The sequence below is a fragment of the Glossina fuscipes genome, unplaced genomic scaffold, assembly GCF_014805625.2.
Source record: "Glossina fuscipes isolate IAEA_lab_2018 unplaced genomic scaffold, Yale_Gfus_2 1, whole genome shotgun sequence".
NCBI classification, from domain to species: Eukaryota; Metazoa; Arthropoda; class Insecta; order Diptera; family Glossinidae; genus Glossina; species Glossina fuscipes.
In genome coordinates, this window is record NW_023998415.1 from 6,244,155 (window position 1) to 6,261,795 (window position 17,641).

The 17,641-nt window shown below is 31.2% G+C and overlaps 1 protein-coding gene across 7 annotated transcripts in view; it reads left to right on the forward strand.

The window, feature by feature from the left end:
* The first annotated feature begins 1,204 nt into the window (after positions 1 to 1,204).
* The window catches only part of LOC119632037 (LIM and SH3 domain protein Lasp), a 78,789-nt gene continuing 62,352 nt past the window's right edge, over positions 1,205 to 17,641 (forward strand). For 3 of the 7 annotated variants that reach the window (XM_038024713.1, XM_038024714.1, XM_038024717.1), the window contains exons 1-2: positions 1,215 to 1,629; positions 2,717 to 2,809. In XM_038024713.1, the coding sequence (XP_037880641.1) occupies positions 2,741 to 2,809 (69 nt within the window). In that variant the 5' untranslated portion in view covers positions 1,215 to 1,629; positions 2,717 to 2,740. Of the gene's footprint in view, positions 1,630 to 2,716; positions 2,810 to 17,641 lie in introns of all 7 variants that reach the window. The other 4 variants (XM_038024719.1, XM_038024720.1, XM_038024718.1 and 1 more) reach the window with 3 other exon arrangements.

Below are 17,641 nucleotides of genomic sequence, written 5' to 3' on the forward strand. Positions count from 1 at the left end.
AGTAGCTAAATTCTCTGTTGAAAAGGCAAAGCATAGCTGAATAATCTGTTAAAAAGGCAAAGCCGCCGGCATTTATAACTGTTAAATTAAAAAAATGTGAAAAGATAAACAACAAATTAAAAAGCTCTGTTAACATGACAAATCAATGCAAAAAAATCTGTATCAAACCTATACAAACAAAAAAATTAACAATTTGACAAAACAAACAGTAGCACCAGTAAAGTAATAAATAAAATCTATATATATATATATAAATAAAGCATGTATATTTTTGCTTTTCTTTCTTTTTTTAACTTTATTGAATATGTTGGTTATTGCAAAATATAAATTTACAGAATACAATAATAATACAAAATATGTACTTCGCTTTATATCATCCATAGCTATCGACTCGCAGTTTACTTGAAAATTTTGTGCTTTTTATGGAATTTTACACCCCTTGTTATCAACTACAGATCTTTTCGACAGCAACTATACAAAAAAAACAACATTTTTATTTTAATATTGAGAAAGAAGAATGTGAAAATGGTTAGGTTATAGATCTGAAAGTGTTGGAAAAGATTCTTAAAAACCAAGGAAGTGAAAACTATATTTAGATATCAATATTTTATATATATTTTCCATAGTACTTTTTCAATTTTCATGAAAATAATATGTTTTAGCATTTCATCATGCATGATATGATATGGTTAGCCAATTTCGCAATATATTTACAGGAATTTTAAACACTAATCTTTTTTCAACGTCTACTATATTTGCAATTCTGCACAGTACACTATTATAAATGTAATAATATTAAAAATATAAGAATAATAAAAATGTTAAGAAAGATTTAACGCCAAATAATTATAAAAATTTCTAAAAAGAAAAAAAAAGTATTAATTTTCACTATGTTTCGAAATAAATAATAAAAATGGTTTGTTAATTTGAAAAATTTAAATTTACGCTTATTGAAAAATAATAAAAGAAAGAAAGGAAGCATATGTTTCAGAATCAGGTGTTTCAGTTCTATAATTACAGACATGTTTTATGCTTCTTCTTCCTTTGCTATTTAACAAATCAACAATTGAAGATTTTATTGCCATATCTGTGTTTCGTGTGTTTTATATTAAATAAAAGGAAATGAACGAAAGAACTTATTGTGAACAACAGACGGCGTTAACGTTATTGTATAAGTATGCATTTTATAAAAACAGTTTGTTCAGTTTAGTTTGTGTTGTTGTCTTGGTCACATGTCACATTTATCGGTAAAAGCGGTTGCGGTAGACTTTTAGAGGTGTATTTAGCTTCTTGAGGTGAAGCTTGCAATACATATATTCTGAGAAAATATAATATTCGAATCGGACGATAAAGTTGTTATTGTCGCGAGAGCCAAAGCAAAATAATGAATGCATTTAGTAAATAAATAAATAGTTTTTGCAAGATAAAATTATATTCGACAAATTAAAAATTTTTGAACTTTTAAACGGTAAAGATGTGTAGATTTTTTCGCTTGTTCGGTCGAGTTGCGTTCGCAGAAATTTAACTGGCGGTAAACAAAGTAGTGCAGTTAAAGTTCTTGGTATACGAATTGTGCGAATTGAGAAGGAAAGATTATTTTTAAGCCGTATTTAATTCAATTAAATAAAGGTGGGAAATATATAGATATAGATATATATTTATATATATGGTGTTTTGTGTATGTATTAAGAAAAGGCAAATTATTGTTGGTTGTTGTTTTTTTTTTTTTTTTGTTTAACCAAAAAGCAAGTATTCGTTTGCAAAGTACAAAGTGATCGATGCAAGATGCAAGATCTCTCGTGTTACATGCAATGATTGGAGGCAAAGCAAGCAAAATGTTGAAAAATTAATGAGAAAAAGAGAAGAGCATAGATGAGGGGAGAGCAGAAAAAAAAGATGGTAAAATTTACCAACTGGATTCTTTTATGTTATTGTATTATCCGATTAGCACGTACATAACAATAGTGCATACGTTTCTTTTATGGTTTAGGTTTTATGTTTTATACTTCTAATATTTGAACGTTTGTTGTTTTCTTAAGTTTTCTACTTTAAATACATTTTTGTTTTCATTGACAAAAAGTGCTCTATGAATTTAATGTCAAAAAAATAAATTTAAAAATTTTTCAAACTTTGCGCATTCTGGTATTATATTTTAAAACACAGGAAACACAGGCATATAAATTCCAAAAATATTTTAAAACAAATTTATTTTGTTTTTCTCCACATTTTTTTTGTGTTGATTTCTTTTGCTGTGCTTTTCTTGTGTGTTCAGAGAAGGAGATTTTAAATGCAAAAAAAAAAAAACCAGTCCTGGCGGCTATAAAACATCATCTCACACAACAACGGCAAGAATAATCAAACGATTTCAACAAAAGAGCGTTTGAACAGGCACAGCAACAAAGAGATCGTTTCTTGTTTGTTTGTTTCTTTTTTTTTTTCTTTTATATAATAAAAAAAGCCGCAAAAAACTAAACACGAGTGAAAAAGCAATTAAAAGAAAAAAGAAAATAATAAATAATAATAATAATAGTAATAATAATAACAAAGAAAAACAAAAGCAAATTCACGTCCCAAGTAAATAAATAAATAAAAAAAAAATATAATAAAAAAAAGGAAACTGTTGTTTTTGTTTTGCGAGTGTGTAAAATTTCTTTGATTTACGAACTGTTAAAATAAATTTTAAAAAGTGTTTCGATTTTTTTCTTTAAAAACCAAGAATAACTGCAACGCCTCCGACAACATGAATAAAACCTGTGCCAGATGTCAAAAAATTGTCTATCCGATCGAGGAGCTTAAATGTTTGGATAAAGTAAGTGTTGTCCCTTTCACTCTCTCAATTATAAATGTGCTTATATGTATCCTTATGTGACATGGCTTCTTGTTGATTTTATTTCCAATTTTGAAGTTTGTTTCATTTGGTTATATGAAATGATTTTTAAGCTTTACGCCAACTTTTATTGTTGTATGAAATATTACGCATCGCAAGATTAATATTGAACATTGTCATAATATTGAACATTTCTCAGCTATCACAATGACGTTCAAATTCTAAATCAATTTGATTAGTTGCCCTCGTATGCAAAAATTCAATATGCGTTACGCTTTTGCACACTATTTCTACGGCAAGTTAATCGGGAACGTTTTGAAAGCCTACACTGATCTTTTTGTGCGAATCGAAGGATGGGAAATGCATTGCATTTTATAATCTAACCAATGATTGGTAGGTTAAAAGGAGCTAGAACACATATGCACAGAAAAGATTACATCAATGAAATTCTGTGAAATGATTAGTACGTTAAAGTACAATGAAACAGTGGATGTGGTTGATTAACCAATTTGCTAAAATGTATTGCTCTTGCATGTGCTATATTTCGTTAAAATTGTTAAATTGTATGAGTGTGCAATGGAATCGCGTACTTTAATATTAGTATATCATTCTTTCTGGATTATAATATCATTTTCAATTGTTGGAAATGAAAATCTAAAGTATAGTGTTTCTGTATACTTGAAATAAAATAAAAGCTTTTACGGAACTGAAACTTGTCGATGTCTTCTAAACAATAAAGACAATGCGACAAAAGTATAGTGTATTATTATGATTGCCAAATTCATTACTGAAACTTTATAAAGCTCTCCTCAATGTTATGAAATGAGAAGCAGTAGCTACGCCGAGATAATGACATATGAACCGAATATTAAAGTGCTCTGCGAGGAAGTAAAGACATTTCCATTTCACTTTTTTTGCAGAACCAAAATCGATCAATGTATATTAGCTTCTTAAATCATCTTATAAATAGGGTTTGATAGAAGACAATGATATTCAATAGTAATTCGATTTAAGTCGCTTTTAAATTGCAATAAGTAGCATGTTCTGTGAGTTTTGCTGAGATTTTTCCACAAAACATTATGCTTTTTGCGAATTCACTTCAAAAATCATAAGATCGTATGGCATTTTTGCAAATGTCACAATAGAGAGAGTGAGTGATGATGTCGACGAACCGAGTATTTGCGCAATGCTTTAGAGAATAAGCTAATTTGCAGAAAATCCGCCTATATGACGCTTAAGTATGAATGTAGAAATTCGCTTATATAGCTTATTATAGGTCGAACAACTGACTTCTGAAAACTGATCTCATTTTCGAAAACTTGATTACGGCATCTCAGACGCCTATTGGAATTGCAGAAGCTTGTAATAAAAATAATCAAATTTTCATTATATACGGGTCATGTTTATGTATCTATATACTAATTTCAATAATAAAAATGCAAATCGAATGTGTAGCTATGTTGCGATTTTCTGGGTGTTACAAACGAATTAAAAAAATGTTATATCCCTGTCCGGTGATGGTGGGTAGAAAAACTAACAATAAAAAGCACTTTGAAAAGTTTTCAATAGTTTAGAATTTTTATTGTTACTACAATTATTTTTAAAGTCAATGAAATATTTTTTGTAAATGTATTGTACGGTATTGGACAAAGAGCTAAGCTATATAATCTAATAAAGTTAACTTTAACACAATATTAAAAGAAGCATTTATTGGCCCTTAAGAGCGAATCTTGGATACCCACCCATCAAATAAAACCAATACATTAAATAAATGTATCCGCTATTGGATAATGAAAGACGAGAGCACAGAACGAACTCTCGAAAGTGCTGACGGATCAATTCTTTCGATAACTGGATAATGGATTTTTGTACGCTTTAAACTCGATTGAGCTCATAGCACATTTGTGCTTATATCATGTGTTGTGTGAAAACAAGTGTTACGTTCTATATGTATTCTATTTAATTTCCAAGTCCACACGTCTAATATGGCGAAGCGAGAAACTTACTAATCTACAAAATTTGATAAGAAATTCTCCAAAGCCATAATATAAAAATTCGTTTGAAATCTCTTCATAAATTATAAGCAATAAACTTCCGATCAATATCTGTCATTGGCTTAAAATAATGATATTTACTTATAATGGGCTCACTATCTTTCGTTCAATGATAATCTCTCTTTAAAAGTAGAATTTATTTTTCGATCTGTGAAAGCTCCGACAGCAGATGCATACAGCCGGACGTTTTGCAAATGCAGTGATTAATGCGATCCTGTAAAAATACATGGATTGATATAAATTAACAAATATATATATATACGAAATTTGCTGAAATAAATATGTCGTTGTTGTTGCAGTATTATATATATATATATATATATATATATGTACGTATCATAGTTGTTGAGACTAAAATTGCTTGTTTTGCGGTATTGTTCAGGATAGTTTGGAAGTTTTTTTGCTTTAAGCATAATTTTAATTTATGTTTTTCCCGACGATAAGTTGATGGTTGTTTTCTTTGTTTTTTTTTTTTTTTTTTTTTTTATGCCGAGATATTGGATGAGTTGTGTGGAATTCGAAAAAAAAACATTTTTGAATGGGGAAAAATAAAAGAAAAGCGTTCGCAATACGAATACGCCAGCAAATGGCTCATTTCCATTTCCATCTATACATACACGCCCAGATCTTTTTTACACGGTAAATACGTGTCTTTTCGAAAACGGTCCAAAACAACAAAAGCATATTCCACTTAGGCTAAATTTGGGGATATGTGTTTCAAATCGTTAAAAAATAAATACAGAACCGAGCGAAAAAAGTGATCATGAAATCCATTATAAATATAACTAACGTTAATTTGAACGATAAATTTTGGAACTTTATTGAAATTATTTATTGCATCCCACGAACTGAACACGAAATAAGTCCTGAATAATGAAAATGCTGTGGTCAAGTTCAAATATAACGAGATAAAGAAAAAAGTAATTATAAAATTCTGATTACGGTAATCTTCCCCCTAATGTATTTTGTTGCTACATATATATATGGAAGTTCGAGGTGCATGCCATTGTCAACATGAGAATTAAAAAAGAAGTTTTTTCTTTTTCTTTTGAGAATCGTGTGAAAAGGACCGTGTAAAAAAGAGCTGGGTATATATCTAAAATTTTTACAGTGATTCTTTCTTCTCTGTCTGTAACTTATCGAAAATGCTTTCGTGATGAAAGCGGTTACATTAACCGAACAATAAACGAGTGAATACGATGTTTGCTTAATTTTGCAGCTTTGTCATTGTGTTAGATGAAATTGAATTAAAGAGCGTCCAAGAGTGTGTCCTAGCTAGACTATTTTAAACTGACTCTCTAAGGCTCACACAGCGTGTAATCGCGGACATCAATATATTGATATGGAGTCGGTTTTTTTGTTCGAAGAAAAGAAAAATGATCACTTTCGAGTGTCCTTGAATGTCTAAAAACGCCAATTATAAATTCGAATTTAACTAGCAAAGACATATTCCATTTCCGATAACAAAACTCTGTTACCAACTTAACAGAGCTCTGTTAAACAATTATAATTGAGATAAATTGAGATATAGTTGGATTTTAAAGCCTACTCCGTTCATATTAAAAAAAGGAAAATATTTTTGTGGACATTTCATGAATCTATATGAAAATAGCTTCCAAACAAGCTAAACTAAATTCAAATTCTGCTTATGGAAGCTGTTTCTGACGATGTTTGAAATTCGGTAAGTTAGCGAAAAATGGATATGGAAAAACACCTAAATTTGAGACTCTAGTGCGGCCAAATTAGAAAATCTCGCCTATATTCACCTATATCACGTGAATCTATATAAAAGTACCTATCGAATGGGCAAGAACAAATTCAGACTTTTCTTTCAGGAACTATTTTTACCGATTTTTTTACCGATAGGCGACAAAAATGTCCACAAAAATATTTTCCCTTTTTTTAATATGGACGGAGTAGGCTTTCAAATCCAGCTATATCGCAATTGTAATTATGTAACAGAGCTCTATTAAGTAGTTAACAGGGTTTTGTTGACAGAAATGGTAGGTGTCTTTGCTAGTTAAATTCGAATTTATCTTCACACCCTTTAATTGATATACCTGCGATTTTGATGTTCACAAATTTTCTCCGACTACTACAAAAAACAAAATTAACTTAACAATCGAAAATTTAAAAGAAAATCTTTGGTTAATTAATTCTCGTTAAATGCTATTCTCCGAGTGGTGGTACATCGTATGCGGAATGTATACTTTTTTCTTTTTTTTTCTTATCTTATTATTAATCAATTGTGTACTACGAAATATATACATATATATACACGTATATATAAATATATATACATATACATACAATTTGTTTTTAGACAGAAAAAGCATAAAAGCATTTCAAATTTGCCTGCAATCGAAAACGGTAACAAATGGACTCAACTAATTTCTTTACCTATTTTTTTTTCTTTTTCTTTTTTTAAACGAATTGCAAGCTTGACAATATAAAGTCATTCATATAGCACATGCTTTCGCATGAAATACTTTTTCTTAACATTCGCTTACAATCCCGGAGATGATGAAGTATATTTCGTTCGTTTCAATTTAGCACAAACATTACATTAGAATCAATTTGTATGATGATGTCGGCTCTGCTTCACTAAGCATTTCTGAAAAGCGGAAATTCAAATTTAAATAAGCAACTAATACTAACATGAAAAATGACATGAAAAACATCGTATAAAAGCATTTAAGGCAATAACATATACACATAATACGTTTATATTTGTAACGTGTCTATTTCTTATATTATGTATCCTAATACATTTGCACAACTTTATATACTATGACGTGCTTTCCACGCGATACATTTGCCCCTTCGCAGCCATTGTCATAGCGTGTGCATGAACTTTGTTATGCCACTTATAATGGGCACAAATGCGTTACAGGATATTTATACATACATATGTATATACGTATTCTCAATCAAAAAAAAAATAAATAAATAAATAAAAAAATAAATAAATAAATAAATAAATAATAATAATGCAAATATACTTATAATCATATTCAGTTGACCTATTAAAGACAATCGTAAGTACTTTCCTTTCCATTTATAGATAAAAAAAAAAAAAATAGTAATTTATTTGTACGTATATGAATTATATTGTCGGTAATAAAAAATTCGACCACTTATTGTCATTACATTTTAAAATATGTATATTTTATTATATACTTACGAAAACTAAATAACTAAATAACTAAATAAACAAGACGAATAAACATCATATGAGTTAAATCCTATACACACGTATATACGCGAAGATCTACCTACACATTTGTACATCTGTACATTTACTCATTTACATATGCTACACACAACTTAATGCGTTTCTCTATCCATTCCATTGACCGACCTTGAGTTGGAAAAAAAAATGCATCCAACTAATCAACATGTTTTACTTCTTATTGATTTCAAAGATATATTCATCATATACGGGTGCATTTGTGCATGCGTCTGAAAAAAAGGTATGCACGTACCAAAAAATACTTGTTGTCATATGCAAATACCACAATACACTTACATAATGTATGCACAGATATTCGTTGTATACATATATATATTTATATACATATTTATATATGCACATATGTATATAATACATAAATATATGATTCCTACGCCCACCATCGTGGGATAGGTTCATTTTAAGTTTGCCATTTTTCATTTGCGAAACTCTTTACGGAATACACGCATTAAGAATTATGTACTATCTTGATGATCGCGGGATTCTTATTTGGTTGCGCTATTAGCCGGTCGATCCATTCGCGCTCATCGTTGATCGATTTTTAAAATTTTAGAAACGCAATTGCAATCGCTATGAATCGCATTAAATTTTCGTTCGGTTCTAATCAGCAAAAAATATATCACTACGCTTAATACAGTTATTCATATAACGATTTTCAAAAATGAGGCGTTGTTTTATGGTAGGAGATGGAAAAAGTTGTCCGATTCGAATCATTTTCAATAGCGTTTCTTTTTGGTCCAAAACGCGCCAAAATCATTCTACCTTTGGGTTTCAATACAAGAAAACAAGTCAGACAGACGGAGAGACATGAGACTCAGAATTGCTTTATGAATCGATCGGTATAATATAAAAGATGGGTCCACCTCAAGTTTTTCTAGGCAGTCATGGACAGATGGACCGACAATCGTTATAATAAAAAATAGATCTATCGGAAATCTCTTTGGTTGTTATATACACCTGCACAAGCGCTGTAGCGTATAAAGATAATAATAATTTCATTTTCAAGCGAAATGTGTAGAAATATCTCACATAAAGCCTAAATATATTTATTAAGATATTTCATGATTGATATGATGTCATTACTCAAATATAATAATGGAATGGTACCTGTGTGAAGAAGAAATGAAGAAAAATAATATTTATTGTACAAGTGATTTTGGGGTATAAAAAATGTATTAAAAAAAAAGTATCGGGAAATCTTTACAATTCCAATTTAAAGGATTACATCAACACCAATCATCTCAGCAACTAACTTTTATGAATAATATCTGTCGAAGTCACCTTTTATTTGGTTTTTTTAGAATTTTTATTTACAATTTCAAGAGGAGCAAGATTTTGGGAAAAGGAAGTATTCATACGAAACAATATTCGATGAAAAATGGCGTGATATGCATGTTTTATAGTTGACGACTTTTTTCCTCCGAAAGGAAACGCCCACAAAATGTCGCCAAAGATGACCACTCAAATTGAGGGAATTTTTTAACTATGCCATATAGCATGCATTGCAACGTGCTTCCATGCTTATCGTTTTGCTAGAAGATTAACACTGGAAAGCTTTTACGTAGTTCTTAGAGAATTCTTTTACGATATTCCATTGGAAATGGGAAGTTTCGTTAATAACTTTATCGAGGAGGAAGCTCAAGCACAGCCAACGATGCGACAACTGTTGCTGCGATCCTGGACGTTTTCATTGCGTTATATATCAACTCCACTGCCCATTGAGACGAGAACAGCTTAAAAAAAAAAAGGAAGAGTTTCTTGGATTATCTTTTATTGAAATGGAGCAAAAGGAATATGTATAGGAACAAAGGAATATATTCCGGGATAATGTTGGAACTATTGCATAAGTCGTATATCCCTCCTCGACTACTAACGTATATCAATTTGGTCAGTTCTCTTGCGTGACATTCGAAAATACAATATCTTCTTGATCGATCTAAGGATTTGAATTGATTTGGTTGCGCCCCCCGATAGGCTTTTAAGATGTCTTCTCTAAACTAAAGTCCAAAGTCGAAAATTGAAATATGTTTGATATTGAAGATGGTCTTAATCGGTTCAAAACATTTAGGTAAAAAAAAAAAGAGTTATTTTATTGTTAGTGTAATTTTTTTCAAATTGAAATCGATTAAGAGGAGGGCCTATCTTTATTAAATTAATTATTATTATATTAAGTAAAGAATTGACTTGAAAAATATTCGCGTTATTTAAATTTCGCCTCAAATCGGTCGAAAGATATTTATAAGATTAAGATCATTGATAACGAGAGAGAGAGAGAGATGAGGTACATGTGATGTGATGCGTTTGCAACAAATTGAGGACGGGAAAGTTTAGAAGCGAAATGTAAGTGGATGATGGACGTGGTTGATACATCATATTGATGGAATTTTCTTATACATTTGGTCAATATGATCGACATCTTTTTTGGTCAAACTAATTTAAACATATTCAACTTTTTTAGTTAAGAAGTGGTAGATGCTCAAAAAAAGAAATGGGAGAAAATTGTCGTACATGTGTTTGTATGTAATTTGTTTTATAAGTAAAAGAAGTCCATATATTAAATGTAAAAACATACATACACACACACACACACACGCTCTTGATATTTGTATACAAACTTTGTCAATCTCTATCGAGAAATATTGGCTACATACTTAAAGAGTTGTGTGTGTATGTATGTATGTATGTGTATGTGTGTGTGTGTGTGTGTGTGTGTGCCTGTGTGTGTTCGTATATTGTAGCCAGTAGTTTCTATCACAACGTTAGTAAAGTAAAGAGCAAACAAAACATATAAATTTTTTTAAATATTTTATTAAGACTAACAATAGTAAGAATGGGAGTTCTTTTCTTCAGTAAATTTAATTATATCTTCCTTCATGTTTAATCATGTTCGGGTTTTTTTTTTTTAAGGAATAGATGTTTTCAACCAATCAGGTCGAATTCGGTAACTTTTCTTATGATTTTAATAAGCACTTCAAAACATTGTCAGTTTCTTCAAATTACATGTGTAGGGTATTCTGTGGGCATGACTTTCAATATATAGCACATTTTTATCCTTCACATTTATTGAGGAGATGTAAAATTGTATAATGCAGTAGAAAGAGATAAAATTATACGAAATTTGTATTTGCCAAAAGCCAACACGACAAAGAACTTCTAGAATAAGGGCTATGAGAACTTGAATAAAAAAAAGAAGCTTTTTGTTCTTTTCATATATATTGACTACTAAAATGAATGGCCCGACAAATGCCTTCTTTTCAAATTGCGAAATTGTTTCTATTACTAAAGGACGTCATCCATTCATACTTCCTATATAATATATAGAGGTAGAATTTAATTCAAATATTGTCTATACATAGATCGAATTTAATTCAAATATCTGTAACGCTTAATTTGGTGAAGTCAACAGGGGACAAACAATATATTGTGAACACCATCTAGTGTAGTGTACCATTTTGTTGCATGTTGGCAGCACTGCTCGCGTGTAAGAAATGCGCCGCGTTTGTATAGCACAGTTTACGTGTCAAATCTGTTCGGTTAAAATCGGTGACCGATGAAATGTGTGTGATATCTCAGATGTCTAAAGAGGGCGAATCGTTGATACTCGGTTAGCGGAACCATGTGTGACGAAAACAGCTAAACTTTTCTATCAAGCTGCGAAAAAAATGATTCCACGATCATGAAGCCTTGACCTGAATGTGGTATGTTTCGATGAAGCATCGTTCACAATGTTTATGTACAAAGAATCCCAAAACAAGTCTATAGTTCTGCAAGCTTGCTTACTGCAGTTGGACATGAAGAGATTCCATTATGGTATTCAGCTGATCGTCTCAGCTATATCACCAGCTGGATTACTCCGAATGGACATCTCGACTTCCTCAATGATGAAGTTTTTACTAAGGTTGACATATTGCTGTCAAACACAGCCATTTTCCAAGGTAATAATGCGTCCATACATAGATTCAAAAAGCTTCACTCTTGAATGCAGAAGCATCAGAATATTGCCAAACCTGTCTCTTGGCCAGCATAATTTCGAACCCTCAATATAATTGAACCGTTACGGGCAGTTTTAGAGCAGAGAGTGAGAACTAGATTTCCATCTTCAGCATCATTGAAGCAACTGACGTATGGTTTAACGCAAAAATGGGACAACATTCCGCTGGAAACTATTCAGAGACTCTGCGAATCTATTCCGCGAGGAGCTGCAGTTGGAGTTGTACTTGCTGCAAATGGTTATCCAACAGGTTTATTAATCAGTAAATATTGCCTCTATGTGTCAGATATTCATATTATTTTGTTCATCCTATTCACATGTAGACAATCTGCTAATTGATTAGTGTCGATAATCAACCGGGCGGTTATGTTCACGCATTGCTTCTAAAATAATTGTTTTCACGGTAATCCCCTAATGTAGGGTGCATTAAATGTAACTATTGTAGTTATGAAGACAATTCTTTACCATGAAAACTCTCATATATACATATATACATATATAAACATTTTTTTATATTTTTTTTTGAAGTGTGGACACAATTAGATTTTGTTTTTATACTCCATTAAATGGATAAAAGAATGAGAAAGAAAAGCGGCCAAAATTAAATCATGTTCGGTTGGACTTGAATATGTAGGCACTCTCTTCTCTCTCTCTCTAGCTCGCTTCAATTTATTTTTAAAAATTTGAAAGCGTCAAATATTTAAAATTCTACAATCCGCGAAATATGAATATGAAAGAAAGAGCGTAGAAACGAGAAGGAAAGCAACGCGATAGAAAATGACGTTATTTTGAACCAAAAGTATATTTTTGCAATGATTTCTTATATCAATTTTGATAAATTAAAAGTATTCACTTTATTCACTGTCATGATCAGTTTGGCTGTGTGTGTGTGTGTGAGCGCTTTGCTATTCGGAAAGGGTGAATTTTGAAATTCAGTTGATATGAAGATTACTAGATGTCAAAAGGGTTCACATGAAAACCTTCAAGATTTGTCAATGAAATATTTGCAATACTTAAGAGGATAGAATCGTCTCCATAGTAAGCAACTGAACATGCCCTATACTAATCCGTAACATGTTCAACATAAAAGCGAAATGTAATGAATGAAAAGTATGCACGAAAATAAAATAAAAAAAAAATAAAAATAAAAAAAAAATAAAAATAAAAATAAAAAAAAAATAAAAAAAAAGAAAACAAGAAAAATGGAAAGGAAAAGAAAAAGAATTTTCAGCCCAGTGGAAAGAAAATCAAAAACCAACTTTATGTGAATAACCAATGTATGAATGTGCCAGTGTGTATAGTGTAAGAATGCATTCGACCGTTTGTGTGTGCGAGTTTTTCAAAGAAAAAAAAAAGAAATCATTCTTTGTATATTCTTGTATATGTATGCATCTGAATGCGCTGTATTCGTATATATATACACACACACACATACACACACATATCCATGTATGTATATATCATACATCCATAGATATACAAATATACACATATTTTACTTAAGACCACTGCAATATTTAGTAGTTTGCGTATTTTCTGGATATAGAGCTCTGTCAGTAAATGTAGATAAATATATGTGTGTAAAATGCAGACCATTCGTTTGCTGGTTTCTATTTACTTCATACACAAATGGTGTGTATGTTAAATTTATTATTTCATTGTTAAAATATGTAGCTGGAGTTAAGAGCAAAATTCTACTGTAATAACGCAAAATTTCATCATTTAGTCCAAAGTTATTGAAATCTTACCTACATTCCGTCCGACAACCTTCCCTCTATAAAAAATATGACATAGAACTCTTTTTCACTGAATCGTTCATCATCATACATTCTTAAACTAAGAACTTTAGAAAGATTCGTGATACTCTTGTTGGATGAATTTTTATGTAGTGCAGTTTATTGAAAAGACTAATCATTTTCGAATGTCAATCTGCAACTTTTCGTACTTCTTGTCCTTTTTCCGAGGTAAACGTGATGATTGGAAGAACAGTTTTTTGTACGTAATTCTTTCAATCTTCTTTTTTTTCTTCTTTTGTTTTTCTATCCAGGTGCACTATATATTGTGTGAGGTCATTACGAAATTTTGGTTACAAATAGTGAAACAAAAAAACAGAAAAAAACAAAATGTGTTCAAGCGCTTACTTCACGTTTGTGAACAGTTCGGGCTAAAAGATTTTCGTTTGAATCCATTTAAGATGAACTCAAGATTGTTTCGAGATCACATCTCTAAGCCCAACCGTGTACGGAGAAAGGCTCAAATGAGCAACAGTAGGCGTGTGTGTGTGTGTCTTCAAAATTCTCGATATTTGTGAACTTTGAGATTAATGTGAATCCTTCTTTGGATACTTGTAAATGCCTCCCGGGCAAATGTTCTACAGAGATATATAAGATATATATATATATAAGGAGGTATAAGATTCAATAGGACTACTGGGCCCATTCGTTCGCATACGGCAAATTAACGCTATCCACGATACCATCAACAACTTGATTAGATGTTGTCATAATTGTTGCATTCATTTATATGCTAATGATGCACAGATCTGTGTCTCGTTCCCGCGTCTTAGGATGGATCTGATCCAGCTTATCAATGAAGGATCGAGATTGTATTATTCGCTGGTCCGATTTTAATACCCAAAAGTTAAATACTAGTAAAAGTAAAGCCAGAGTTATTTCACCAGTTGGTTATGATTGGGTTCCATCTCGTGTACCCTGCTAAAATGCGGCATGAGGCCGTGCAGTTAGTTATTAGTGTGGTCTTTAACCTTCGTTGTGTGCTCAACTCTCGTTTGAGTGCTGGAGGTCATGATAGAATAAGAAGCTGTAGCTTTCTTCATTCTATTTTCGCGTTGCCCCTAAACTGAGACTGATTAAAGGTCTAGTAACTTTGATTCTGTCTCTAGCAATAAGTTTCAATGTGTTATTCACATGGGTGCTAGATACGGTTTTAATCAATGGAAATATGAAAGAGTATCTCAGTTCTCGCTTATGATTCTTGATTCCGATCTGCAAAAGTCTCTCAATATTAGGGACCTACTTAATAAGGCATAAAAGCTTATTCGCATTCGAACACCAGAATATATTTATATGAGAAAATTCTGTTTTCTACTTCGAAATGGACGATGAAGTTAATTTCGCATTATCGCTCCGTATTAAAATGATTGCTAGTTTTGGTAGGTTTAATCAAGATCTTCCATAATTTGTATTACTGTGCCGTAAAAGGCTTTATAGTCTTATTGGCACCTTAACTAATTAATCAATTGTAGTAGTAAATGTTATACTATACAACATTTATAATTATTATTATCATTATTATTATTATTATTAATTGATTAATAAATTAAACTAATGCGCTCTTGAATGTTGAATCACGGTGTTCAGCACGAGCATACATATGTAGTACTTTTTCCATCTCTCCTTTTTAACCTACAAATCTTCCCATACATAGAGGACATTTCTTGATATTAGCTTACCAAAACACATTTACAAAAAAAGTAGTTAATCTTCACGGTGAATACTGAATTTTTGTAATGAAGAATTTTTTTTTTTTTTGCAAGTAAACATGCCTCTAATTTCATATTTGTTCCTCGGATGAAGGATAAAGAAGTACGTATAATGCGAATATATAAGAAATGCATTAATAAATAAAATTTAAACAGATACCACTCGGTCTGTTAATTTAACTTTTTCACGGAACGATATCAAAGGTTTCGCACATTTAATTTTTCTTTCCCACTACCACTGGCTAAACTAAATTTACTTTCGCAATAGCATCAACTTTGGCTTAAGAAGAACTTCGACGTGTCTGCGTTTGTCTGTTGATGAATAGAAGTAAAGTAATAAAACGCTTAATTTTTCATTATTTGCTGTGACAAACAAACATGTCAGACAGGAAGTGACGGAGAGAAGAATATAAGAATGTCTGTCGCTTGGGTAAAATTTATTCACCTTAACAGTGAATCTTTTGATTATCCTACTCAAGTTTGTTCAAGTCAATGTTTCTCAAAGTTGTTTCAAGTAATTTGTCAATTGAAAGTTAATTAGCCGATCAATTGATATTTTGCTCTTAAAATTTTCATTTAATCTTGCTAAGTGTTTGCAATAAATTTTAGTTTCGTGCATATATGCTGTGGTTTTAGGCTATTATTGGGCTACACGGATTTTGTCTGTCAAAGCGAATCATGCCCATTGTCATGCTTTAGGAGATATAAGTAACAGCAACAGTAGCTTTTCTCTATCTCAAATTAAATTCAAATTACAACAACAACTTTTTTATCACGGTCTAACAAAAACACAAATAGACATATATTATTAAAGGGTTGCAGATTCTTATGCTGCATAACAAGCCAAAGTTGTGAAAAATTCGCTTTATTTTACAGTAACAATGCAATGAAGTCGATGATAATATAAACAGCACGCCTTATCCTAGTCAGCAGCATTCAAATAATTCACTCGGCCCTTTTCTAGAAATTTTGATGTTCAAGATAAGTCAAGTCCTGGTCGAGCAATCATTTATAAAGTCTTAAAAAAAAAAAATTTTAACCATTTACATAGGGATAGACATAAAACCAATCTCAAAATTGGAATACCATATGAAAAACCTAATGATTCAAATATGTATGTGCGAAACGCTGCGAATACGAAGATTTATTTGATTGATGCGATGAGCAGTGGACCGTATTTACAACATCCCGAATTGATCAATGGAGAAGGTGTTGCCGAACTAAGCATGTGTTTTTTTATGATTTGGCAAAAATTGAGAAAGTTTGGAGGCGATGTTTTCATACATCCACTGTATAGCTTTTCAGATCTCCTCCTTCCATTTACAATGTCTTTCACTCTTCGCGTAAAATTTTTGTAATGGAATAAAGATGACTTCAAAAGAGGCTTGCACAAAAAAAAATATGATTGAAATTTTCATCTAGAAATTCCCGAAATTTAATTGTCAGACAAAGATTGCAAAAATATTTCCAATCAAAATGGCATTTATTAAATTAAGTTCTGTTGAATTTTGATAAAAAAACACTAGACACTTACCTCTTAGATGTCTATATTTATGGATTCTCTGACGCGCATGTCACAACTGATTTTGGACTTGTAGTGTACGTCAATTACCTGTGATGGGGTTAGAAATTTGGATTAAAGGCAAAAAAAAAAAATTGAATTAAAATTAAAACTAACCTCCATTACTGCTCATCAAGTTTTTTTGATAATTAGTTTTTTCTAGTCTGTATGGCAGCGCTCAAGCATGACAATTTTTTAGCAGTCAAGCTTTAATATAAGAAACATAATAAAGACAGGGGTTTTTCTTCAATTTTAGTTGGACTTTGTTCTAATTTAGTACATCATTTTTTAGGCAACCGACCCGTTCGCAGTACTCCAAGGAGAATTAATTCTGAACAAATTGAAAAAGTTGAACACTTTTAATATTTTTCCAGCCGATTTCGCTGCGTACATGTTTGATACGTTTCGTTTCAATTTTAAATAAATTTGTCGTGACGCCGGCTCGACATGGAT